Genomic DNA, 27,522 nt, shown 5'->3' with positions numbered 1-27,522 from the left:
AGCAGGCGCCAACTTCCCATAAATCAACTGTACCTTCATATTGCAAGGGCCATTTAATCACCCCAACCTCAGAAGTTTATAGCTCAACACCAACATATGCTTCTAAAAATAAATCCTCAAATACAAAATCACTAAACTGGAAAGGATTAATCTTATAGTACCTAAGAATTCTACACTAAAATTAGATTCATTTGCAAAGATTCATGAAATATTCAGTTACAGTAGAGGTTCCATGCAAGAATGATTGGGTTTAAAAGAAGTCATATACTCTAAACCTAGATCTGTTATACCATCGAAAGAGGACTCTCAATGCTTCCCAGAAATGTCAATAAACGAAAGTAATTTGGGGAGGTTTCTCTAGTATTTAACAATCTCAGCTCAAAACCTGAGTGTTCCCACAGAGCAGACTGATGTAGAATTTGGCTTTTTAAAGGCTGAAGGGCTAAACTCCAAGAATTTGGTTTTAGTGACCTGTGAGGAAGCTGAATACTATAACACTATTCCATGGCTTGATAAAATCCACACACGTTTAATCAATGGCTACTCCACAGAAGGGGCTGAGTTCATATAAAACTATGGTAATCAAAACAGTGTGGTACAGCATAAAGATTAGATCACTGAAATAGACTAGAGAGACCAGAAATAGCCCTACACACTTCTGGAGGTGGCAGACATGCTCATTATCTTATTGTGGGGATGGTTTCATGAGTGTATACATATGTCAAAACTTCTCAAACTGTATACTTTAAATATGTGCAGCTTACTTTACATCAGTTATACCTCAATAAAGCTATTTTGTTTAATGTCACTATCTTATTTTCCAATGTCCTCTCTATATTGTGGCAAATTGTTAATTGTTCTTAGATGATAACATCGTTTACTCTCTTTTCTCTCTATTCTCTCATAGACAACGTTATATCACCCTCTTTCTCCCCATCTCCCTTACATCCTTACTACACCAATGTGCACCACCCAAGGGGTTAATCATGGTTAGTTTAAGCCCATTACAGTAATACTATTTCTCTTTGCTTTCCCAGCTTCCCTTGAAGTTTGGGGTGACCGTGTCACCCAATTCTGGCCTTTATAAAGTATAAGGGGATGTCTATTGGGGATTTCTGGGATTATAGTTTCCTCCTGGATGAAAGCTGGCTGCCTTTGCAGCCCATCCTGCTTTGGATGTGGTTGTGTGGGGATGTGATGATTGGTGTTATAGAAGCTATCTTGCTACCTTGAGATAAAAATCTATAGATGTGAAAAGGCAATAGGCTGAGGAAAGCAGAAAGAAAATAATGAAAAGGCCTGGATGCCTGACATTGTTGAGATACTGCAACAAACCAAATTTTGCTTCTAAAACTTCAAGAAGCATAAGAATGACCTGGGGAATCTTGTTAAAATGAAAATTCTAATTCATTAGTTCTGAGGTGGGCCTGAGAGTCTATAGCTCAAACAAGTTCCCAGGTGAATGCAGATCACAGCCTGAATAACAAGATTCTAGACTTCTCATATTGTGAATAATTAAATGTGGCTTTATTTTTTTAAGCCACTGTTAGAATCCTATTACTTCCAGCTGAAAGCTCTCCTAATTCATACTGATTGGTTGGGGATTTTCACTCTGTTGGATTCTCATAGAAAAGGAGAAACGTTTCTGAGGGTAGAACTTTTGCTTAATGTATCCAGTCCCAAACCTCTGTGACACTGGTATGCAATTTTGAGGAATAAGCCAACTTACATAAGGCCAACCAAGATTTGAGGACATTTCCTATAACTGAAAGGTAAATTTTTTTCTCCTCCTTAACCAATCATTTACTTAGTCATTCAATCAGCCCTTCGTTCATTCATTCAAATGTTATCAAGCACATAGCAGATGCAAAACACTGTGCTAAGCACTGGATACTCAGGAGAATAAAACACAGCCCCTGCTTGCTTAGAATCATGCACTTATAAGAGCAGGTAAAGAGGATAAAAAAAAAGGCTGGCTTACCGTCTTCACATCATTGGTGCCAATAATTCCTCCTATCTCCCCCAGATCCTTCAGCAGCAAATTCAGGATCTCGGTAGCCCTCTTTTTCTGGTGATTGCTAAGCTCTTGCAGCTGGCTCAGCTCTCTTTGTGTGGTTGTCAATGTAGTCTGCAAAACACATTTTAACAACAAATTAAAAGGGTCACTCACCAATTTCATACACATGGCATTGCAAAGAATAACAACATAATGTAGGATAGAGTTCTTTTAGCATTTCATGTGATTTCAACACAAGAGTCCTTTTAAGTCAGACTATAGTATAGCACTGCATTCTCCGATAAGAAAAGGAATTTGTCTTGGCCTGATATGTCATTTGTCTGCATATAAGACAACAATTTCCAGGTCAGTTATTAAATAAGTTATTAAAAATAAATAAAGCCCAAAAGGAATCCTTACGTTTGTAATGTGTAATCATATCGTTCTACCTACCAAATGTTCTGTTTCAGTCCACATCCTCCAGGGTCTAAACATACCTGCAAGCATCCCCACCTCCACTTTCAAACAAACCTGCTCCCTGGGACCACTTCCAAATTCCCATCTGGCTTCAAAATAGATGGGTCTGGAAGGGCCAAAGGGACATTAGTGAGTCTCGAAAACAACCTAGAAAAAGTCTTTTAAATCTTCACGGTGAAGCTGAATTGAACACTTCACCTCGTTTCAAAATTGGTCTGGTTCAACTGGAGATGGCTTCTTAATATATAGCAGATGATCTATTTTACTGCCAAACACGAACAAATCCACCTTTACCATCCTTCATGTATGTTACCCAAATGTGTGTGTGTGTGTATATATATATATATATATATATATTTTTTTTTTTTTTCTTTCAGTACGCGGGCCTCTCACTGCTGTGGCCTCCCCCGCTGCAGAGCACAGGCTCCGGACACGCAGGCTCAGCGGCCATGGCTCACGGGCCCAGCCGCTCCGCGGCATGTGGGATCTTCCCAGACCGGGGTGCAAACCCGTGTCCCCTGCATCGGCAGGCGGACTCTCAACTACTGCGCCACCAGGGAAGCCCCAAATGTATATATTTTTAATTAACAAACTCTCCACATCAACAGAATAGCCATCTTTTGGTGTCTTGGTACTAACTCAGCCAACAAAGAAAATAATTTCCCTAAATTATGGAGTTGTAGAGGTTAATGCAAAGACATTTATGTAATTTTTCCATATGCAGCTATTTTACTAGAGGACTTTTAATGATACAACTAAAAATAGCACTCTAAACCAGTCTAGCAGTACTTTGGTTTGACAGAAAATAAAACTTGTATCATGGAAAACATTTCATTGTTTTGGGAAGAAACTAATACCAAGGACTAGTTAAAGAATCTTGCAGAAAATAAGCAGAGAAAATCTAAGTCTCCTTCTTTCCTACATGACTTCTGGTTTGTTTCTCTGGTTCTTGTTTTTGTTTTTATTTTGGCATTGCCACTGCTTATTTCATTTTGTTTTTAAAATCCACAGAAGCAGTAGTTCCCATCTTGGGAAACATTAAAAAGCCTTCCTTCGTGCAGCTGAATGTATGGAGTAAGGAGCATTTTCTATCAGCTCTATGGTCAGCAGATCAGAGCTTTCCTGCGCCATCTGCTACTTCCCCTTGCCTGGGAGGACTGGCTGTTTTCCACAAAGCAGGCTGGGCACAATCCCATGACACCAGGCCATCAGGCCGAAGTGCCAAGGGCAGCCAGTTACAGCCACTCGGCTTCCCACCACACATCTTCCGAGTAGAAAGAGACAAAATGGACACATCCCACCACCAGCCACCTCACCAAATGTTCACTGGCCCTCTGCCACTAGCTCACTGAGCAGAACCTGCAGCATCTTTCGCTGGGAGAATCTGAAAATTAGGAATGTGAAGACTGAAACACTGGCTGAAAACAGGACAACAGACAAACCAGGACAGCTTGGTCCTAGGCGAGGACAAGAAGCTCTGGGGAAGGAATGGACTGCATTCAGGAGGGTGTAAACAAGGAGAGTGAAATCCAGACCTTCCACAGGTCACCCACTCTCCTCTGTTAATATAATATTTTGAGATTTATTTGCTAAGATTGTAGCATATGCACAGGTCCGTGCTAAGTGCTTTATGTAAACTGTCACTAATTCTCATGCCCTGAAAGGAACATGTTATTATTGCCATTTTTACAGATAAGGAAATGAATACTCAAGTTTAAATGTCTCGACTAAGGCCTAATAGTTGTAAAGTCAAATTTTTAGCTAGGATTTTTCTGGCTCCAAAGTCTGCGCTCTCTTGACTATCCTACAAGGCATCCCTGCTGGTGTTACAAATCCCCTAGATATAAACAGTTCTGACACGCAGTTCCAGGGGGAATGGACAAGTCACTTACACAAAGTATTTCAATAATTGGAGGATTTCAAAGAATGCATCTATGCCTAACACTGAAAAACCGCTCAGCCAACTGCCTTGCTATATACAGTGTCTGACAGCAAACATTAATATAAGTACACGATTGGCTGCTGAGGAAGTCCTGCCCCCTACACACAAATGCTCCAACCGTTTTCTGGGCCAGCTCATCTGTCAGCTGCTCATTGGCCCTGGTCTTGTCCTCCACTTCCTGTGACTTCTGGTCGTAATTGACAGCCAGCTCCTCCAGGGCCTGGAGAACTTCTTTCACCTCATCTTTGGCTGCCTCATTTTCAATCTGGAGACGTGTTAGCTCCTCCTGAATCTTCTCATAGTCTCTTCTTGTAGAAGCTAAAAGCTGGGGAAATGAGATGGCATGGAACTGGTGAATCTAATGTTCAAAAGTTTATGCTCTGTGCTCTATCCAAAATAAAGTAATTAAAAAAAAAAAACTGATAAAAGAAAATAAGTTGAAAAGCTCAGGATAACTAGAAATGCTACTATAAATCCAGATGCTAACTGAGAAAATAGCATATTGTTTTGAAAATCTGTTTTTCTTTCTTTCTTTCTTAAATTTTCTTTCTTTCTTATTTAAAGCTACATAGGCTTAACTCCAAGAATTGATTACACATCAAAAATCACCACACTTGGGCCTCCCTGGTGGCGCAGTGGTTGAGGGTCCGCCTGCCGATGCAGGGGATACGGGTTCGTGCCCCGGTCTGGGAGGATCCCATGTGCCGCGGAGCGGCTGGGCCCGTGAGCCATGGCCGCTGGGCCTGCGCGTCCGGAGCCTGTGCTCCGCGGCGGGGGAGGCCACAGCAGTGAGAGGCCCGCATACCGCAAAAAAAAAAAAAAAAAAAAAAAAAAAAAAAAAAAATCACCACACTTTGTAGCTGGCTGGCTATTCCACAAGTTGAACAGAGGACGAGGAGGAATAATTTCCAAGGACTATAATAATACTTACATGGCTTTTTACTATTATCATTATTTCACATTGTAAACAGGTCGATTTCAGAGTCAACCAAAACAGTATAAAAGGGCAGTCACTAATTTTTCTTAATATTCATCATGGATTATAGAAGAATATACCCCAAACATTAACACTAGTTAAAAGTAAATGACTGAGCTTATGGATACTTTCATTATTTTTGTGCTTACTGTATTTTCTGATTTTCCTGTAATGAACAGATATTGCCTTGATAGTAGAGAAAAAAAATATTAAGAGTTTTAACTGTAACAAAAAGGAAAGGTTATCACAGGCAGTTGTACCAAGTTGGAGATGAAAAGCAACAGAATGGGAGGAAGAGGACAGGAAACACAAAGCAAATGGAAGACTCAACTCTAGTTAAAAGGGGAATCAGTTAAACATGGTTCCTGCCAAGGGAAGTGTTTGGGCAGAGGGCATAATCATTGTCCTGGAGAGATGAAGGACAACAAAGAGGAAGAGAAAAAGATTGTTAGAGAGGGAGTTATGTCTACGAGAGGGCTGGGACTGGGGCCATGAACTTAAGCCACTTGCTATAATTGCATCATATGATCCAACTCACAGCATTTTAGCAACAAAGCAGAAAGCACCCTAAAGCACAAAAGAGAAAACATACTTAGATGTCCTCAGTAAGAGAATTACGAATCATCTGTGTTTGATAGATTGGCTATCTGTTCTTTGCTTAGGTTCCTATTTGTAAAGTGCTTGGCAAAACACAATACAATAGAGACATTTACTGGAGAATTGAATGCCATCCAGGAAGAGACTGAAAAAAATTTCCCTCCTCGTTACCGTATCACATATATTCTAACGCCGCACTTGGACCCCCATCTTCTTTGCTTTCCTCTCCTCTACCTTCTACTTTTGTTTTTGGGCTATTTTTTTTTTCCCTACAAGACAGCACAAGAACATGGTATATATCAAAGACCTGAGCTGTCTGATTTGCAAAGCCGAAGAAAGGCGGAAGTGGCACAAACCAGGAGTGCTGGGCCCTGAGTATGAGGAAGGAGGATCATCCTTGCCCGACCTCCAAGCCCCTCTATTTCTACCCTTCACAGACTGTGTAGCAGCCAGCTACGCACTCTCAAAACCCTAGAGTTCTACGAAGTCACATTTATTTTCTAAATTCCCCTAAAATCAGCTTTCAGCAGGCACTGAAAGGAAATCTTCCAAGAAATTTTCACATGATGCAGTGATTTAAAAAAACCTCTTTGCGAATTAAATGTCTGGAACAAACATCAACAACAGAGTCATAAAAGAACTTGGTAAAAAAAATTTTTATTGCATTCTTTACCTCATCCTGGTCCAACATCTGTTGCTTTAGCTTTTCAGCCAGCTGGCTCTGCTGGTTAATTTCATCATCCTGAAACGAAATACCATATTTAATTTTTTGTGGTTAGTTATGTCATTTTTGCTATCCTGGTTTCTCAGCGGATGACCGTTGGATACCAGGATGCCAGCTATAAGCTGGCTGATAAGATGAAGGAAATGGTGTGGTGCTTCCCCGCAGAAGAGAGATTGGTTAAAATACCACTTTGCCCACCTTGCTCGGCCAATGAAACATCTGGATATTCTGGGAAATACAATATCTACACATTCAACTCAATTCCTGCTCATCCAGAAATCGGTGATGAAGGGCTTGGGAACCGAAAGGAACTTTGGAGCTATCCCTCCAGCTTAAAGATGTTAACAGTGAACTCCTAGCTCAAAAAATAAGGAAGTGAATTTCTAACCACCTGCACTGTAATACATACATGTCCCAAATCTTGTTAAACACATCTGTGACCGGGAACACTGCCATTTGATAGGTAGAAGAGACCAGTATTTCCACTTCAAACCTCTTACTTGGAGAAACTGGAAAACAGTTACTAGAGCATTAATCTTTGGCATTACAGAGCTCCCTTTGATTAGGAGCTAATTTTCTTACCAGTCTGAAAAAACCTCAAGGAAGCTGGTGTGCAGAAACACGATTGCTTCCTTTCTGGCCACTGAAGTGGGAAAGGATCTCCCCACAGGCAAGTTCACTCTTCTCACTCTCAACTTCTGCCACTAGGTGTTGCTGCCCAAAAGCCAGAACTGCGGCCTCTCGCGCCCCGTGCAGGCATCTCTGCCTCTCCCCTCCCTAGATGCGGTCCACCCAGTGCGGAAAGCAGCAGGCAGACGGCGCCTAACCACACGAGGCTCGGTCTTGGTTACGAAGATTTTCATGAGTTCAAACGAAATTGTGAAGCACAGCCTGTGACAGCTTGGCTTCACATGTCCCTTAGGAACAGGAGGAAATCCTCTGTGGTGACGCTTCTGGGGTCTAAATCCCAAGCAGAGTCGGATCCAGTTCAGTGTTACTGTGTCTGTCCTCGTGCCAGGAGCTGCCCAGATGTTTCCACGTGCAGCCCATAAGAAACCTGCACTGTGCTTTCTGCCTTTTCCGGGGCGGGGAGGGAAGAGGGTAAACTCAAGGGCCTAGGTGGCAGAACCTCAGTTTCCCACGGGATATTTTCCTGCCTGTTTGGTCGTGTCTGTGCATCCATTTAAATCAGATTAAAGGTAAAGATCTATTAAATCACAACTTGATGCTTTCCATGGAGCAAGAAAATTCTAACATCAATATTATGAGATCTGCATCTCCTTTTCCTTTGTGTAGAACATCTTTGGGGCTTATTTCTCTGCTCAGGGAGATCCTGTTTCTACTGAACTTTTTACACCAACTCACCTATTTTATGTATAAGAAAATTCAAATACCAGAATATTTTCTGAAAAGTGCTCAGAAACCTATTATCCACGGACTAGATCTTAACAGCTGGCATCAAGCCTGTGTAAACATGTTCTAAGAGATGCACTTGAATGTGCAGATATAGACTGCACAGCACATCTTACTCTGAAGTTTTGAAAATTGTTTTACAAGTTAAAATTCTTTAATGCTTCTAAAACATACTTCAAGTCAGATTTCTGGCAGAAGAATTAGGGAAGTTATAGCAGAGTGAAACCTCCCCCCAAAAATGGTACTTCCACAGTGAGAAGACTGTATGTTGGGTATATTTTCTCTTCTACTTTATAAACTTAGAATGTCATTTACCAGGAACAATTTTGTGCTTATGTCCCTCCGCACATAAATATTAAACATCTTAACATAAAAAACTCAAGAACTTTAACATGGGGGAGCTACCATCTCTTCCCCTGGGACGTATGAGCAACAGCTACAAGTGATATAAATCACAAGAGAAGCAAAACAGTAGTGCAAGTGCTTTGTTCTTATACTGTGTTCATTCCAAAGCCTGAGACGCAGGCTTGCTCCTGACAGGTGAAGGGCTGCGATGCAGTGATTTTTGAGGTACCGTGAGAAACTAAGGGCCCTTAGCCCATCTGGGAAGGATGAAGAACAAGGATTACATTATAAGGAGACGAATCACGAATCACTTATATCAGAGACATTTCCAAAACTACACTTACCCTTTCTTAAGGAAACTTCTCTAAGGAATTAGCACAGTCTACTGTGATTTTTTTTTTAATTTACAAAGCTTTCAGAGTAAGATGTGCTGTGCAGTCTATATCTATACATTCAAGTGCATTTCTTAGAAAATGTTTACACAGGCTCACTCTGAAGCCAACTGTTAAGATCTGTCTATGGATAATGGTTTTCCATGCACCTTACAAAAAATATTCTGGTATTTGAAATAAAATAAGTGAGCCATCAACAGGTCACTGGTCACCTTTAATTATAAAGATGTTTTTGTTGCAGTGGTAATCAGTGAAATGAGGTTCAACTTCTACTTCTATTTACACTTGATTCCTCTCTTACAACTCCAACAGTACAGACGCTCTGGAGAGGTGATGGGGAATAAGAGAGACAGTGCCAGTGCTGAGCTGCCTATCTTACAACTCTGCTTTCAGCCCACCTCTGCACCACCACCCCTCTGATACCATATATAATGTGGCTTCTCCCTTAAGCAAACAAAGGGAGAAGACAGAAAAGAAAGAAAGAAACCAATATTTATTGAGCATCTGCTATGTCTTAGAAACTTTTACTCCCCAATGAAACCTTTTAAAGTAACAGATGCGGGGCTTCCCTGATGGCGCAGTGGTAGAGTCTCCGCCTGCCGATGCAGGGGACACGGGTTCGTGCCCCGGTCCGGGAAGATCCCACATGCCACAGAGCGGCTGGGCCCGTGAGCCATGGCCACTGAGCCTGCACGTCCGGAGCCTGTGCTCCACAAGGGGAGAGGCCTCAACAGTGAGAGGCCCGCGTTCAGCAAAAAAAAATAAATTAAATAAAATAAAACAAATAAAGTAACAGATGCGAACTCCATGTTGCAGATGAGAAAAACATCTTCAGCAGGTGGGTCATCGGCCCAGGTCTCAGCATTGTTAATTCACAGGTCTGACTCTAAAGTACATGCTTTTTGGAAACAACCTAAATGTCCATCGACAGATGAATGGATAAAGAAGATGTGATACGTATATATGCAGTGGAATACTACTCAGCCACAAAAAGAATGAAATAATGCCATTTGCAGCAATGTGGATGCAACTAGAGATTATCATACTAAGTGAAGTAAGTCAGAAAGAGAAAGACAAATACCATATGATATCACTTGTATGTGGAATCTAAAATATGGCACAGATAAACCTATCTACAAAACAGAAATAGACTCACAGACATAGAGAACAGACTTGTGGTTGCCAAGGTGGGGGTGGGGGAAGGACTGGAAGTTTGGGATTAGCAGATATAAACTATTATATATAGGATGGGTAAACAACAAGGTCCTACTGTATAGCACAGGGAACTATATTCAATATCCTGTGATAAACCATAATGGAAAAGGAGAAAAAAAAAAAGAATGTCTAGGGCTTCCCTGGTGGTGCAGTGGTTGAGAGTCCACCTGCCGATGCAGGGGACACGGGTTCGTGCCCCGGTCCGGGAGGATCCCACATGCCACAGAGCGGCTGGGCCCGTGAGCCATGGCCGCTGAGCCTGCGTGTCTGGAGCCTGTGCTCCTCAACGGGAGAGGCCACAACAGTGAGAGGCCCGCGTACCACAAAAAAAAAAAAAAAAAAAAAAAAAAGAATGTCTATACATGTATAACTGAGTCACTTTGCTGTACAGCAGAGATTGGCACTACACTGTAAATCAGCTATACTTCTGTAAAAAAAAAAAAATTAAGTATTAAAAAAAAATAATAAAGTGCATGCTTTTCCATCACACAGAGCTGCCCTGGAAGAGCACCTGTCCTTAGACCCCTGGAGGGGCAGCACGGAGGGACAGAGGGGGCAGCGGGAGGAGACCACATAGTCTTTCTCCCACCGCATTCTAGACAAATTCATTAGTGCTGAAAAGTTCCTCACTTCAAGGGCTAAGGCCAAAATGGGGTGAGCACTGGACTGGGAGTCAGAAGATGTGTAATCTCACTGCAGCTCTGCCAACTACAGGTGACGTAAGTCATCTAACCACCCTGGGCTAGCCTCTCACCTAGACTTAGATACTTTCAGCGCTGCCACTAAAAATCTATGAAGGTGCCCTATCCCGACTCATGCATTCTCAAAAGTATCACACCACCTACCTCATCAGAAGCACGAAATAGCTCCTAGGACCTTTAAGAGGAGGACAAATAAGAATGACAGCTGACAAGTCATGATCAGGCCATCCATGGGTAGAGATATGAAGGTCAAACCACTAGCTTTGGGGCCCCCCTCCCCAGGCTGAGGCTCTGGGGCTCAGTCCTCTCCCAGATCTCTCAGCATCACCCTGTGATGGACCACACATGCTAATCTCAAAATGTGTGCTTCACAGGGTTTTCAAAAGACACGCTAAAGGAAAATGATGTAACAGAAAGTGTCCTAGGTTGGTCATCAGGGGGCAGAGGCTCTAGAGTCAGCTCTGCCAGCTACCAACTGAGAACTGCCAAGGCCTGGCATTTCCTACACTTCAGGAGCTGGATTCAAGACCCTAAAGTCTCCCTCAGAGCAAAGAGAAATCCTCATGCTGCCAAGGTAAAAGATCCCCATTCCAATCACTGCGGGCTTCTATTCCTAGAGAATAGAGAGCAGCATCAGGTTATCACCCCGCATCCAGGATTCTTTTGGGGATACTAAAAATGAACCATCAATTCTAAATGCTATTAAACAATAGCATTTCTTTGGAGAAATCGAGAAATCCACAGACACTATTCACTAACTTACTGATCTCCCTTTTCTCTCATTCTGTTTGAGGTTTTACATAAAACACCTGGGTAGAAATGGAAGGGTAACTATGTCTAGTGCCTAAAGAGTAATTAACCCAGCTCTCACGGTGTGAATATCTTATTAAATGTTACCCAAAGGGTAGGGTGACCCCGGTTTAACACTGCAGTTATAATGCAAACCCCCAGAGTCATGAGCACAAAGAGAACCAGCTTCCTTATGGCAACCAGTCACATTTCCCTTGTGAAGGTGATACCAGACTCTGAGCTTTATTCAGAAGAGACAGGCCTGTAAGATTAATGACAACGTTAACATAACAAAGCTGTTTCATCCAAGCCAGAGGTGTCCCCAAGCACTCTGAGCTGAGCCACAGCAGAAAAGATTAAATCAGACTAAAAATATCAGCAACCTTGATGAAATGAACGGAAAGGATTTAGATATTCCAGGGGCGATATGCCAAGATCACGTGAAACATCCATTTAATTTCCTTTGCCTCTGGGATTCCTAACCCGGCCTTCTTTGGGAATGAATGATACAGTGCTCTCCAAGGTCTCTTTTCCTTTATTCCAATTTGTGCACTGACATGGTTCTTTTGAGTGCCAAAAGTTTGCCATGAAGTTAGACATCCCAGCAAGTCCAAACTACTTCGTTCAAGAGGATGCCCCTGAAAACAGCCTCACTGCTGCTGCTACCACTGGCTCCTCATTCCAGGGTCTTAGAGCTACATAATTAAAGTACACACCTGAGTTTTGGGAGCTACCACCTTTGCCCCTATAGCTGGGACACTGCTGGAATTTCCAAGAGGTGATGGACAGGCCCAGAGAAGAAAACAAGGGACAATTAAAGAAAGATCACGCAGCCTCCACTCTCATGCAGTGATAAGGCCCCATCCAATTTCTAGACGTGAAGACTCTGTCTACCCAGGTCAACGCTCCACTCTTCCAATCAAGTTTCCATTCCACATGAATCCAGTTCCTTGAGTCTGCCCAATGAAGAGCTAGGGTAAATACCAGGAAGACAGGCACAAACATCAGGCTGCAGCCCTACATCAGTTCTGTGGGGCTTGAGCTGCTTCCAGCCAGTAAATCTAGGACCTGCTACTTTTAGTTTTTGTACTACAGACCTTATCATCCAGTTGTCGGTAGAGACTGGAGATCTCCTCATCATACTTCTCCTTTTCCTCTGCAGAGATGCCAGCAACCACAGGAACAATGTTGTCTATGATGGGGGTGTTATCACAGGGCTCCAGGGGCTTCTGGTCCTTAGCACTGATCTGTTCATCCTCGGGCACAGCTTCTCCTGCAAAGCACAGCCGAGAGGAGTTAGGGACTGAAGAAATTCAGCATGCAGCCCTCCAGGAAGAGGTCCAGAAATAGTCACTCCCTTGAAAAAGACACAGAGGACACAATAAGGAGTTGTTGCATAGAGTTATAGCCTGTGTTCTTTCTATTTGACAAGAAAGGTCGCAGTGAATTGACCAAAATGGGCCTAAGGAAGAAGGAGCCTATGTAACGCTCCCTCCCCCATGATGCATCACTGAAGTAAACTGGTTCCATCAACCACACAAGGTCTCCAACTTTGCAGCGATACCCAGAAATTTTGCACACAATTTTCTTTGTTGAGGAATATGCTAGGGCTTTACTAGAATCATATTCTCTCTAGCGATTGATTCAAAGGGAAACAGACCTCTGAGGCATCCTAATTACAATTAATTAGGTTACTGTTTCATTAATAGAAACAGCCAAATCAAGGAACAAATTCGCCATTGTTAATAGAACACCGTAGGGCCCAAATCCTCAGACTCTGAGAATCTCCTCACTCTGAAACAGGAAGTCAGGGTAGCCCTGGACCCGGGAACTCTGACTGACATCACACAAACACACATCCCACTACCACTCTCTCCCCCAGGAAGTCAGAATTAATTGTCTCAACTGGAGAGTTCAAATAGAATAATTTCTTGTGATACCAGGTAAACCCAGGAAAGAAAAAGCAGCCCATCTAGAATATCATGCAGACACTCCGCATACTGCTTCTCGGTCTGCAGAGGAACATTTATGGGGCCTTCGAAGGAAGTAGTACCAAATGTGACCACGCAAATTGAAGGAAAAGGTGAAAGCTGGTCAAGGGCTATCCCCAACAAGAAAACCACCTTGCAAAGACAGACTGCATAAAAAGGAGTCTATGAAAACCGTGTGGCTCAACTGTGTCTTTTAAATATCTTCTTGGAAAGCAAACCAAAACCAAACATACTTTTCCATCACAATGTTTACCATCAGTTTCACACTCAGTTTGCTACAATCAGTGAGTGTCTGCAACGTTCCAAGCCTCACCCAGTTCTCAGCCCGTAAAATGCATTCTGTGGAAATTCCCCAGGAAAACTGTCCTGAGCCAGAGGGAATTTCTCACAAAAAAAAAAAAAAAAAGACACCCCAAAACAAAGGAGAGAACTGAACTAATCCATGGCTTCATGAACAGTATATATCAAGTCTCAAGAAACCCACCTGAACACTGATTGTGTACATTTATCTCAATGTAAACAAAGCACTTTGTGATGGGTTAGCTTTGCTGCTTAAGACTCCATTAACTCACTTGATAATCACAAAACGGTACCATAGGCCTCCATGTCAAATATAATTAACATTCACTGATTTCACCTTGGTATCACAGCTCCATTTGAAGCAGCAACTTGAAGCAAAGCCTGAAATAAATGATTACTTTGCTGAATAAAAAACTGAGCCAACCTTTTTTTCTTCTGAAGCTCAACTACACTGTACTGTACCTAAGCCTTTTTCTAAAATTATTGACCTGAAACAAAACCAGAATAGCTGAGTAGCCTTTGAATTGAATCTGAACCAAATCATTATCTCATTCAGTTCCAATTCCTGGTTTGAAGCATCCATCAACAACCTTAGTGTGAAGACTGGATTTCATCCAATTAAAGGATCTATATTATCTAGAGCCTGCTATGTCCATGGGCTATAAAAGCAGTACCGTGTTCTAGTTCCTAAGGATTTGTGTGTGTGTGTGTGTGCTTCAAAACATTATATATATATATATATATATAAAATTATAAAAATATATATGTAAATATCTTTTTTTAACCATAGAGTATATACTAAAACTTGAAAGCCCTCCTTCTCCTCTACCTCCCAACTCTGTTCCTTCTCTACAGAATTTCACCACTAACACTTTGGTAAATGTCCTTCCCCCACTTGGATCATGACTGTATCTCTAATTTTTCAATCCTAGCTTCTGAAATTTGTGAACAGGGCAATCCAGTGCAGTATGAATTGATCTTCCAGCTAAAGCATAATGAAGATGAAATTCATAACTGCACTAGACCAGAAACCAGCCAGAATATAGTCAGATTGCCCACAGGCCAATTCAGCCCAAGTCCAGAGGTAAGATACAAAAACATCTGAAAAGGACATATTCCCTGCATTCTTTGGTTCCAAACGGCCACAGAGGCAGTGATATCGTGAGGTTGGGGTGAGCTAAGGAGTTGCCCAGTGCGTATTTCCATTTGTCTGGGTGGGCAGGAGTCAGGGATGAATCCCACAACCTAGCAGTGGGTGACCTGCTCTAACCAAAAGTCACAGGCTTGACTACCCCTAAAGCTGCCCTCTTCTTCCACTGAGAAGTTATAGCATTACAAAGTTCCAGAGTTGTCCCAGTTTAGAGAGGTTCGACAAGCTAGCCAACACTGCTCTGAGGCACCTGAAAGTGACCAACAGACACTGCATAAACATGGTCAGTGCCAAAGCGGGACACTAAGCACCCCCTGCACCTTCTACAGATCTAGCTACTATCAAGCCATTTCCTGCTTAACTTCTTGCTTTTTGTAAAGGCGAGGAAATAACAATGCCTTTAACACAGCACTGTTCTAAAGATTAATTAAACTAGTATATGTAAAAAACACAAAAGTCCATCTCTTATCCCCTCCTCTTCCTGACGAATTGTCAACTTTTTAGGTTTTGCAGATAAAATATCATTTTTACTTATCCTGAGGTTAGTGTTTCTGGGGTCTTCACAATACCTTTGGTAGTTAGAGCTCAGTTCCCCCAAAAAATACAATACAGCCATACGAGTGCCTTTAGGATTTATTTTTATTCTTAACATCTTTATTGGAGTATAACTGCTTTACAATGTTGTGTTAGTTTCTGCTGCATAACACAGTGAATCAGCTATACGTACACATATATCCCCATATCCCCTCTCTCTTGCATCTCCCTCCCACCCTCCCTATCCCACCCCTCTAGGTGGTCACAAAGCACCAAGCTGATCTCACTGTGCTGTGCCGCTGCTTCCCACTAGCTCGGGTTTATTTTTATTATTGTGAAAACAGTATTTGAAACCTATAGCAGGTTTTCTGGTTTCCCTTGAACAATTCTCTGAAGCGAAGCATCAACATGTCCCCCACAAAACTACATCTAAACAGCGAGCCCATCCCAGTTTTTATTCTAAAGGTCAGGCAGTCAGGATTATTTTTTGCAGCAGCCGTTCAGGCCGAGAAGAACAAAGCAGTAACACGCAGGAACAAAAGCAGAGGGTGTCTGGGGGACAGCACAGCTCCTGCCCACAGAGGAACGAAGAACAGGTTTTCCCAAACACCGCTGCCCTTCCAAGGACCGAGGAAATGACTTCCAGAAGTGTCCCTGGTAAGTACACTGTCCAGCTCACAGACACGTCTGGGGATTGTAAATTCCCAGCACCATGCAGGACCTGACACTAGGCAATCTGTCTCCATGGCAATCTCACAGCATTAATGGAGAATACTCCCTGCAATGCAGTGGATGGGGTCTCCGGAGAAGCCCCCATGAGGTGATCACGGAATAACTGATTGTAACACAGAAGACAGCTGCAAACAAACCCTGGAGAAATAATGCCCTAAAATCTGGAGGTAGGAGAACAAGAAAAGGATCACAAATGAAGATTAGCATCTATTTTTATTTTTATTCTCCTTTGCATGAAGAGCAAATTTCTCTTAGTTTATCCCTTGAGAATTTATACCTGCTGTCTATAAGGAAAGAGCTTATAATATTGTAAAGCATCTGATATTTTAGAATGAAAACTCCACCTCCCACCCCCCCAAGAAACATTTCCCTTTTTTACATAAGCATTCTGGCATTTCCTAATTTCCTATTGTCAGATGTAATTATCTTTAAGGACTAAAAGGATTTGTGTGTAGACAGGAGCATTCAGTTGGAGTATACCTATAAGGTTGCGGAGCACTTTAATTATAAAATGAAGACCCCCCCAGAGGGCATAAATAACATTTCCACAAAAAGCAGAAATCCATCAATTGCAATAAACAAGAATGACAGACTAATCAAAAATTCTTGTTAGTGCTATTAGTTAAAAAGTGCTAAAACAGGCTTTTTGGGGTTTTGTTTTTTCAAAAAAAAAAAAGAAAGAAGGAAAGAAAGAAAACCACTAGGCTGCCAGTAATTCATTAAAATTTCACACATGAAGTAGCAACAAGCTAGTTATCCTTTTCATAAGTTGAGTCCCTAAAGCCTCTGGAGAACATATAGTAAGGTAATTGGCTTCTCTCTGCAGCTCCAGGGCAAAGACTGGCTGGTCACTCACAGCTTCCGCCAGAAACCAGATCAGATCTGGCAAAGGAGGCACTCTCTTTTAATACCAATTAAACAGGCCCAGTGGCAGACCTAATGGCAGGTAATTTCTATATCAAAGAAACGAAAAGGAAATCTTTAAGTTGCCAGATGGGTAAAAGCAGCTGGATACAAGATGTCATTATATAAATGGGAGGTTTAAAAAAAACCATTCCTTTATGGGATTATTTTGCACTCAAAGAGCATCTTTTACCCTATTTCCTCAAAATATTGTAAGAAGCTTAAGACATTCTCTAATCCTTTCTACAGTAATTTTCTAATAAACTGGTCACCCAGGACTCAGCATCCTCTTTACATTCTTCTTAAACAGGCCACACCATTCTCCTAGCGATCAGTATTTCTATTAGTGTTTCGTTGTGCTCTCAAAATAAGGAAGAGGGCCTAACAAATTAGACCTCTCAAATGAAATGCTAACTTCTGAAGTTCTACAATAATCATGAGTCTGAGAGGGGGGCCAGCATCTTCTACATATTTAATGCCAAAAAAGCAAAATGTGTCCGAACTACGGAGGCTGCACAGTTCCACAGAGCCTCCATCAGCCTCAAGTTTACAGATTTAGCTACTTAGAGAACCAAGCCTGCTGGCCTGGCAGGTTTTAAGTCTGGAGAACAAATCTGCTCTAGAGATTGCTGATTTTTCCACAGCTTCTCAGATTGTGATGAAATAATTTCTTTGCATGACTTCAGCAGATGGGGTAAATCTCCATCCTCTGTTAGAAAATATTATATTATGCAAGAGATGCTGCAGATATGCAGTTTCATCAGGTCATTTCCCTGCACTTCTGACACCTGGATATTCAGGGCCTCTTTTTCTGACTGAAGCCCTTGTAAAAAGTTATCATTTTTTTAAAGAACAAAATTCAAAGAAGTACCAGAGAAGAGGACATGTGTAAAGACTGACCTGGCAGAGACTGGGAACTATGGACTCAACCCCTCTCTAAGCATCATGCCCCTGGGCCTTCAGCCCTCCTTCCCCATCCTCTTGTCTAGAGTCTTTTTGATGGATTGAGGAGGAGGGGGCAGCGGTGAACTGGAAGCTGAACCACCTAAATCTATCCCCACTTACAGGATGGTTCGAATCCTTTCTGTACATATGATCAACAAGCAACAGAGCTGGAAAAAAAGAAAGATCCTATTTCTGACAGCTGCCCACTCCCTCTATCTGTCCTTAAGCAAGTAGGCTGAACAAATTTCCATGAGGCTAAAGTTGCCAACAGAGCCTCCAGATTTGCAGAAAGACCGCCTGTTGATTTTAGCCCACAAGATGTCACTAGGAGATTGTGGTGGACATGTGTTGTTTTTCAGACACTCAACAGCCATTCTCACAACAGCACCTTGACTGCCTTGTGAGGAACTGCCCCCTCCAGTGCATGTAGTCTTGGTCAGACAACACTTCAGGGTGTCCTGTCCTGCCCCAGACAAAGCACACCACCCAGCGCAGTATCCTCCGTCTCTCCAGGGCCTCTGAGTCTCCAACGCACGAGACAAGGATGGAAACACATTTAGAGGGGATCCACTCCAGGCGTGGCCCCTTATAAGCCCAGTTCCTCAGCTGTTCTTTCGGTTCTGTGAGTCACTCATAGCCTTCTTTTTTTTTTTTTAATTGAAGAATAGCTGATTTACAACGTTGTGTTAGTTTCAGGCATACACCAAAGTGATTCAGTTATACATACACGTCTATTCTTTTTCAGATTCTTTTCCATTATAGGTTATTACAAGATACTGAATGTAGTTCCCTGCTTCCTCTTTTTGTTTAAGCTGGCAGGACCTTCACTGGCCCAGTGGGGAATGGAGCCAGGAGAGTGGAGGGTTCTCCCCACTCCTGCTTTGTAAAAACAAGGTGTGACACCACCCCCCTTAAGCTCCCACGCACATGCCCTGGGCCACGCTGCCTGAATGGCAGTGACAGAAATGAATTAAGGTTTGGTGTGGTATGTGCATTACTACGAGTCCCAGGCCATGTTCTGAGAATCAATGTTCTACTACACCCAGTGGAGAAAACCGCCAGGCTCGCATCGGAAGTAGCCCATTAAGCTATAAGAATATAGGTGGGGATGGGTTGAGGACCAGCCTAGGCACGTAATAGGATAGTATTTCATGGCTTTTGAATGACTTTGGGCAGGGAACGCTCTCTCCTGTGGCCAACTGTATCAGACGTACCGCTCTTCACTTATTTACAGTATCTGCCTGGGCCCAACTGGCCAATGAGACATCATATTATTTTGCCTTTCCTACTCCTTTGTATTCCTACCTCATTCTGTATAACAGCAAACAGGCAAAAGCACAGGCATGCACACATATGCATGCTTTTCCCTGCTACACTCCTCCTCTCCTGCTCTCTTACTGCTGGGGTGGAGCAGCCAAATTTTTAAATTATAAACACTGTGCGAGGAAAGAAATCTCTTTCCCTAGGGAGGGTGCACACAGCTGACAACGCTCCTTTATCACGTTCTGACTGCAACCTGGGAATATCCATGTGCAGCCGTCACTGCAGTGAACTCAGCGGCTGCCCTCCCACAAGTTTAGAACAAATGTGCGTACCAAATTTCAGAAGAAAGTTGGAAATATCCTGCCACTTGGGTTGTAGTGGAGGGCACTGCCTCTTCTCTCCACTCCACCTTTCAAAATCCCTGCTCTCTAGCTGACACATCCCAGCCGTGCCCTCGTGACCGTGAGGAATCAGGGTGCACGGGACACCACAGAAGGAATTCCAGTCCCTTCTTTTCACACTCATCTCCGTGGCCTAAACACAAACCACCAGGGCTGCACTCAGGCTGCACCCACAAGGGAAAGAGAATGAATTCAGGAGTCAGGTGCCCTGTGGAGTCACCTTGGGCGAGTCTCCTATCCTGCCTCAAGGGCTGCTGGAGGATTAAACGCCTAGTCTCGGAACAGGACAGAAAGCCTCTGGGTTTTGTTGGATGTGCAGTTAATCCTTAAAATAGTTCTTCATTCATACCTGGTCAAAGGACCACTCCACCATGCCTCCACCTGTCTCCTTTCCTGCCTGACATTTTTATACCACTACAGTAGGTTCTCTAGATTTGAAAACTTTTGCTTCCAGAAAAAAAAAGTGTTAGCTTGCCGGACAGGAGAGCTCCATCGATCTCCCTACTCTTAATCACTCAGTGATTACATGGTAATGGTGGGGGTGAGTGGAGGGGTCTCTCAAGACCCTCCCTCTTCTCTTCCCTCTCCTCTCTTCAGGAGTCTATAGAGGACCTCACCCCTACCTATGCCTTCAATTACCTCCAAAAGATCCATGGCAGCTCCCCTGAGCTCCAGACCTAACTTCTTTTTTTTTTTTTTTTTTTTTTTTTTGCTGGTACGCGGGCCTCTCAGTGCTGTGGCTTCTCCCGTTGTGGAGCACAGGCTCCGGACGCGCAGGCTCAGCAGCCGTGGCTCACGGGCCCAGCCGCTCCGCGACATGTGGGATCCTCCCGGACCGGGGCACGAACCCGTGTCCCCTGCATCGGCAGGTGGACTCTCAACCACTGCACCACCAGGGAAGCCCCAGACCTAGCTTCTTATTTGGCATTTTCACCTGGATGTTGCGTGGGCACCTCAAACTCCCCTCCTCACCTCCCTTGCCTCCCTTCTGGTTCTCCTGTGTTTCTTGTCTCAGGGAGCACTTCTGCCCTCCATCCAACTCAGCAAGCTAGAAAACCTGACACTCTCTCTCCCTACGGCCTACTCCTCATCAAGCCCTGCTGATTTCACCTCCTAAATACGTCTCCGGTCCGTCCATCTCTCTCCCTTTCCACTGCCCTGTCTCTCAATTCAACGACTATAATCTCATCCCTGGAAGACCACCCCAGGTCCTAGCCCTCCTCCCACACCCTCCAGTCCATCCTCCAACACAACCAATGTATCTTCAAAAATGCAAATCTCAGGGCTTCCCTGGTGGCGCAGTGGTTGAGAGTCCGCCTGCCAATGCAGGGGACACGGGTTCATGCCCCGGTCCGGGGCTTCCCTGGTGGCGCAGTGGTTGAGAGTCCGCCTGCCAATGCAGGGGACACGGGTTCGTGCCCCGGTCCGGGAAGATCCCACATGCCGCAGAGCCGCTGGGCCCGTGAGCCATGGCCGCTGAGCCTGCACGTCCGGAGCCTGTGCTCCGCAACGGGAGAGGCCACAACAGTGAGAGGCCCGCGTACCGTAAAAAAAAAAAAAGCAAATCTCATCATACGATCCGCAGCTGAATAACCTTGAATGGCTTCTCACTGCTTCCAAGATAATGACCAAAATCCTGAACAAGGACTACAAAGCCCTGTACGGGCCTGCCTGTCCTTCTCTCATCCATCTCAGCCGGTCTCACCCAGCCCCAGATCTCCACACTGGCCTTCGCTCCCGCCCGTCAGGGTCACTGTAAACCTGGCTCCTCCCACCCTACCCGCACTTCCACCCTCACCTATTTTGCTCAGCTAACTGCTCTGTTTCTCTCAGACCTTATTCCTTAGGTCACTTATTGGGGGAAATCTTTGCTGACTTGTGTCAAGCTCAGAGCCCTCTGCTGTAATAACTCTTAGCACCTTATACTTTCCCTTCTTGATGGACAGCACAGACTAGCTTCACACGGTTATTCATCGCGGTTGAAGCCTATCTCCCCCACCAGCCTGTAAGCTCCGTGAGGGCAGAGACCATGCCTAACCGCTCACCCTTTAACCTCCAGCACTGCATTAAACACATGCTTACTTAACAGACGTTTATGAAAGTCTATCACGTGTCAGAAACCATACATTAGTTCTCCTGAATTATGTAAGTTAAGGGCTTAGGTAGGATCTCACCCTATAGGGCATGGAAAACAGTAAATTTCTGAGTGGATCTGCAAGGTGGGACAAAGAATTAAAATGATGCCAAGTGAAAAATCCAAGAGCAGGGGAGAGCGACCAAAAGAGATGCAAGGCATGAGCGTGGGTTAGGCAAACAGTGCAGTGAGCAGACCCCAGAGGACAGCTGACTGAGGGATGGAGAATTGGAGGGTTGGAGCTTTGCAAAGGACAGGAAAGAAAAGAAAAAAACAAGGTTAGTTGCCCACATCACAGTGTTTCTAAGGCCAGTTCCTCCCCCCTTGTCAAAAGGCTTTACTGAATGTTCCAGTTGCCCAGCAGAGAAGTGACCCAAGAGAATCCCAGAAATAGAACAAAATTCCATACAGCCACTCCCTGCCTTGCCAAGCACTCCTCCCCACTCTCCTACTCCTGCCAAATTGAAAGGAATCATCCACCAGCCGCAGGTGCTGAATTATTCAATAATTCTAGCAGCTTTCAAAACACTTGTGCAGCTAGAAAATCTCCCCAAAAGAAAAGAATCGTGTTATTTAGGCTACTAGGTCATTTCTTGAACCTCTCTTGAATCCTGGTTGGTCACGTAATTGTTTTTTCAATTGAACAGTAGCTCATGGACACCCTACCCTTCCTAGCAAAAACAGTGGCAAACATATAATCACAAGACGATCTGCTGCTAACTCTGCAGTTATAAGCAGGCAGGTTACCTGCCAAACCTGCACAGCCGTCCCTAGGCTCCCGCACTTACCCAAGACTGAGATCTGATGCAGCACCTGAAGTAAGTACCAAATGCGGCAGCAGAGAATCTGAAGAACAACCTCCAACTATCCACTATTCCCCTACACACACACCAAGCTGCCTTGTTTCAGTGAAAAAAAAAAGGGGGCCTTCTACCTTCTAACCTTCGTCACCAAGCGAAAACCATTAAAATAATCTGTCTGAGCCTGGATCTGGAAACCCTTCTTCAGCACCTCGCCCACAACCCACCCACCACTGCATGTCAGCCCTCCGAGATGTTTTCTTTGAGCAGAACAAACCAAAGAGAATGTTTCAGGGAAAAAGAAAAATGAGTCACGAAACAAGCCTTTAAGGCTCCATTTTAGGACAGAGTTTCTTCAGAATCCTCTATTTCTGGCTCTGAAGAAGCAGAGCATGAAGATGAATTGGGCAAATAAAAATGCAAATATTTGCCAGCGGTGACTTTTAACCCCAAATCGATTATAAGACTCACATAGGAGAGAATGATATTTTTCATTTAATCAAAAGGAATCAGAGCCCCCAAAGTCTTGGGCACTGCCCTCTAAACCTCAAATATGACTACCAGGGAGTGAATTACAGTAATAGACAGAGGCGTATCTCATTGCAAATAGATTAAGGGAACCTTGTAAACAGTCACTTGCCCACACTAAGAATGTATATGTCAGGGGCTTCCCTGGTGGTGCAGTGGTTAAGAATCTGCCTTCCAATGCAGGGGACACGGGTTCGAGTCCCCCGGGAAGATCCCACATGCCGTGGATCAACTAAGCCCATGCGCCACGACTACTGAGCCTGCGCTCTAGAGCCCGCGAGCCACAACTACTGAAGCCCGCACACCTAGAGCCCGTGCTCTGCAACAAGAGAAGCCACCGCAACGAGCAGCCTGCGCACCGCAACGAAGAGTAGCCCCCGCTCACCACAAATAGAGAAAGCCCACGTGCAGCAACGAAGACCCAACGCACCCAAAATTTATTTATTAAAAATAAATTTTAAAAATTAAAAAAATTTAAAAAACCCTTCCCCCCGAAAGCCATCAGGGAGTTTGGGTCAAAAAAAAAAAAAAAAAAAAAAAAAGAATGTATGTCAGCCAAGTGATGGGGTGGGGTGGGGATGAGTGCTAGGGAATAAGACAACATCTGCTTGTTCACATGGGTGGTTGCAAGGCAGGACCAAGCTCCACCATCATCCACTCTTTCCCAAGTGCCCCAGGATGCCAACAGTTGTAGGGGGAAAAAAAGCACACGCTCGTGCCTCATTCGTCCTTACCATTTCTCCACCTGTTTAGCTCCATCTCCAGATGCTGGAGAACATTCTTCAAAGTCTTGTTTTTCTCTTTCTCTTTTTCATACTTCTTCTTCCATTCTTCTGCTGTCAGCTCCAGGTTCACAGAGACTGTATTCTTGATGGTCTTAGCCCTGGGGTGAAAAACATAAGGGAAAAATTCTGAGCATAGCTACTAGCATTCGTTAAATCATGAATATAATTAAGCCTCAAATTCCTTTCACGCCAGAAGATTGGGACTTGGGGAGCATGAGGGACCCTAGAACTTTTACCTATCACCCTCCTAGCTGTATTAATGGCACCACTATTCCTAAGGCTCTAAACTCACCTTTCCGTTTTTACTTCTCCTTTACTTCCTGCCAGTCTCTAGATCCAATGGGATTTTCTTTATTTTTTTTATTTTTATATTTTTCTTTCTTTTTTTTTTAAATGAATTTATTTATTTATTTATGGCTACGTTGGGTCTTCGTTGCTGCACACGGGTTTTCTCTAGTTGCGGCACACGGGCTCTCTCTAGTTGCGGCGAGCGGGGGCTGCTCTTCGTTGTGGTACGCGGGCTTCTCATTGCGGTGGCTTCTCTTGTTGCGGAGCACAGGCTCTAGGTGCGCGGGCTTCAGTAGTTGTGGCGCACGGGCTTAGTTGCTCCACGGCATGTGGGATATCTTCCCGGACCTGGGCTCAAACCCGTGTCCCCTGCACTGGCAGGCAGATTCTTAACCACTGCGCCATCAGGGAAGTCCCAGGATTTTCATTCAAATTATCTCTTGGGGTCTTTCTCTATTCCCTCTGCCACCATCTTGGTCTATGTTCTCAGTAACAACTTATGGTTATAGCCTTTTTCAAACATTCAGCATCCTCCTTTAAGCATCTTACATACCACTGCCAGATTCATCTGCCCAAGTAGAGCTTTCTTTCAATTCAGTTAACTATGAAACACTGGGGATATACCAAGACAAACGAGACAAGGTCTCTGACCTTGGAGCTTACAGTTTCTCATACCAATAAATATACCAATAAATATAGCTGTTTCTCTTACTCATATGTGGTACCTAGAATCATCCCTGATGTGTTTTAACACATGCCAACACATGACACCCGAGACAGGTGGGTCACTTTATGAACTCAGCCTGGCCAGGTGAGACCGTGGCTCCCTGCCGGGCACATCCTTCCCCACCACCCAGGCAACTGTCACTAAGTACGAGTGGAGGGCCCACTTTTCTCAAGAAAAGTCAGAAATTAAGATTTTTATTTGTATCTCCCAGTTTAAGACAATCCTTCAGAATGATGTGTGGGACAAACAAACATGTCTAATGGACACCATTTTGCCACTTGGGGTATAAGAGATGGAGTGGCCTCCTAGAATGGATGGCCTGGGGGGAGTGTGATGCCACAGTGGATTTTTGGACAGTATCTCAAGGGAGCAAGAGGTGAGAGCTAAGGCACTGGGGGCTCCAGCCAGTAATGAAAATCAAATACATGATTCACCGACTTATGTACAAAAATGAACACATAAGCAGATTTGTCCAATTAAAAAGTAAATTGACGGAGGGAGATGCAAGAGGGAGGGGATATGGGGATATATGTATATGTATAACTGATTCACTTTGTTATAAAGCAGAAACTAACACACCATTGTAAAGCAATTATACTCCAATAAAGATGTTTAAAAAAAAAATAAATGTAGGGCTTCCCTGGTGGTGCAGTGGTTGAGAGTCCACCTGCCGATGCAGGGGATACGGGTTTGTGCCCCGGTCTGGGAAGATCCCACATGCCGCGGAGCGGCTGGGCCCGTGAGCCATGGCCGCTGAGCCTGCGCGTCCGGAGCCTGTGCTCCGCAACGGCAGAGGCCACAACAGTGAGAGGCCCGCGTACCGAAAAAAAAAAAAAAGTAAATTGACGATGGCAGAATTCCACTTATTGCATACTTCTGAAGTAAAAACTTCATTTAAAAATATGTGATATCCTGTTTTATTTGCTATCGACTTTTTCATTTTAAACTCCCACCAGTTCTTGTCCTGTCACATTTGCTGGCACTATCTGATGTGTGATTCAGGTTAATTACTGTTGTCATGAAATGACATTTTGGACATGATTTCTATTTCAGTGAAAGAAAGTCAGCAGTCCTCACCAGTGCTGCAGACGTCATTCCAAAAATTAATTCCTAAAGCAGACAACTAAATAACCCAACTGTCAAAAGAGGAGTTAAGTGATTTCAATGTAATCATTTCAGTGTAATTCTCCCTCACTCACTGTAGCTTAAGGCTGCTGTCCCCAGAAGTGCTTCAACTCTAATTTTTCAAATAACAGCAATCTTACTGCTACTTTAAAGTCTAGGCCAATTTGACACTTTCACCTCACCTTCTAACATCCTCAGGCAGTGTCGTGGGTGTTTCTCAGATACAAGCACAAACACTGCAGCATCCATTATCAACTTAGTTTAGTAAGAAAGTGAACAATAACCTATGGCTGAAATGCTTGTGGACATTTAAGGGTATACTTTGAGGCTACTAATCTTTTTTTTTTTTAACATTTCTTTCTTCCTTCCTTCCTTCCTTCCTCCCTCCCTCCCTCCCTCCCTCTCTTCCTTTATTTCTGCGTTGGGTCTGCTGCTGCACACGGGCTTTCTCTAGTTGTGGCGGGCAGGGGCTGCTCTTTGTTGTGGTGCGCAGGCTTCTCACTGCGGTGGCTTCTCTTGTTGTGGAGCACGGGCTCCAGGTGTGCGGGCTTCAGTAGTTGTGGCACGCAGCTTCAGTAGTTGTGGCTTGCGGGATCTAGAGCGCAGGTTCAGTAGTTGTGGTGCACGGGCTTAGTTGCTCCGCAGCATGTGGGATCTTCCCGGACCAGGGCTCAAACCTGTGTCCCCTGCATTGGCGGGCAGATTCTTAACCACTGCACCACCAGGGAAGTCCAAGGCTACTAATCTTACTTTTTACATCATAAAGAGTCTCTTGATTTCCAGTGATACTAGAAAGAGAAGAGTAGAGCCTTTATGCTATACTCAGGCAGGTTTAGCCAGAAGTCCAATTTTGTGAGCAGATCCAACAAGGTTATCCCTCGTATAGCTGAACCTCATTCTCAAAGTTCTTTTAAGTTGTTGAGAAAATTCTTTTTCTCCCACTTCTGTAGTAATCTGAGTCCTGGCAAGAGATAGTCTACTCAAATTGGGAAGAGCTTAACAAAGGTATGGGATGGGTGATGGGAAATAACAAGGCATAATGGGTACCCCACATTAGTGATGGGGGTGCCATTACCACCCTTAGGCTAAAGGGGTCCCAGAGGGAGGGAGCTATAAGAAGAAGGTTGTCCATACTCACAGATACAGAGGATGAACTAGTGGTTACCAGTGGGGAGAGGGAAGTGGGGAGGGGCAAGATAGAGGTAGGGGATTAAGAGGTACAAACCACAATGCATAAAATAAATATGCTACAAGGATATATTGTATAGCACAGGGAATATAGTTCATATTTTATAATAACTATAAATGGAGTATAACCTTTAAAAATTGTGAAGCACTGTATTGTACAC

The 27,522-nt window shown here is 43.8% G+C and overlaps 1 protein-coding gene across 1 annotated transcript in view; it reads right to left on the bottom strand.

Annotated features, from left to right (window-relative positions):
* KIF5C (kinesin family member 5C) overlaps positions 1 to 27,522 on the bottom strand; it is a gene marked incomplete at its 5' end in the record, with an annotated part of 175,549 nt that overhangs the window by 45,919 nt on the left and 102,108 nt on the right. The window contains 5 exons of the mRNA XM_082630257.1: positions 1,982 to 2,128; positions 4,534 to 4,740; positions 6,662 to 6,730; positions 12,665 to 12,840; positions 23,983 to 24,131. Of these exons, the coding sequence (XP_082486383.1) occupies positions 1,982 to 2,128; positions 4,534 to 4,740; positions 6,662 to 6,730; positions 12,665 to 12,840; positions 23,983 to 24,131 (748 nt within the window). The remainder of the gene's footprint in view (positions 1 to 1,981; positions 2,129 to 4,533; positions 4,741 to 6,661; positions 6,731 to 12,664; positions 12,841 to 23,982; positions 24,132 to 27,522) is intronic.

This window comes from Mesoplodon mirus (assembly GCF_964341445.2).
Source record: "Mesoplodon mirus genome assembly, chromosome: 8".
NCBI classification, from domain to species: Eukaryota; Metazoa; Chordata; class Mammalia; order Artiodactyla; family Ziphiidae; genus Mesoplodon; species Mesoplodon mirus.
This window is presented reverse-complemented; position numbering and strand designations above follow the sequence as displayed.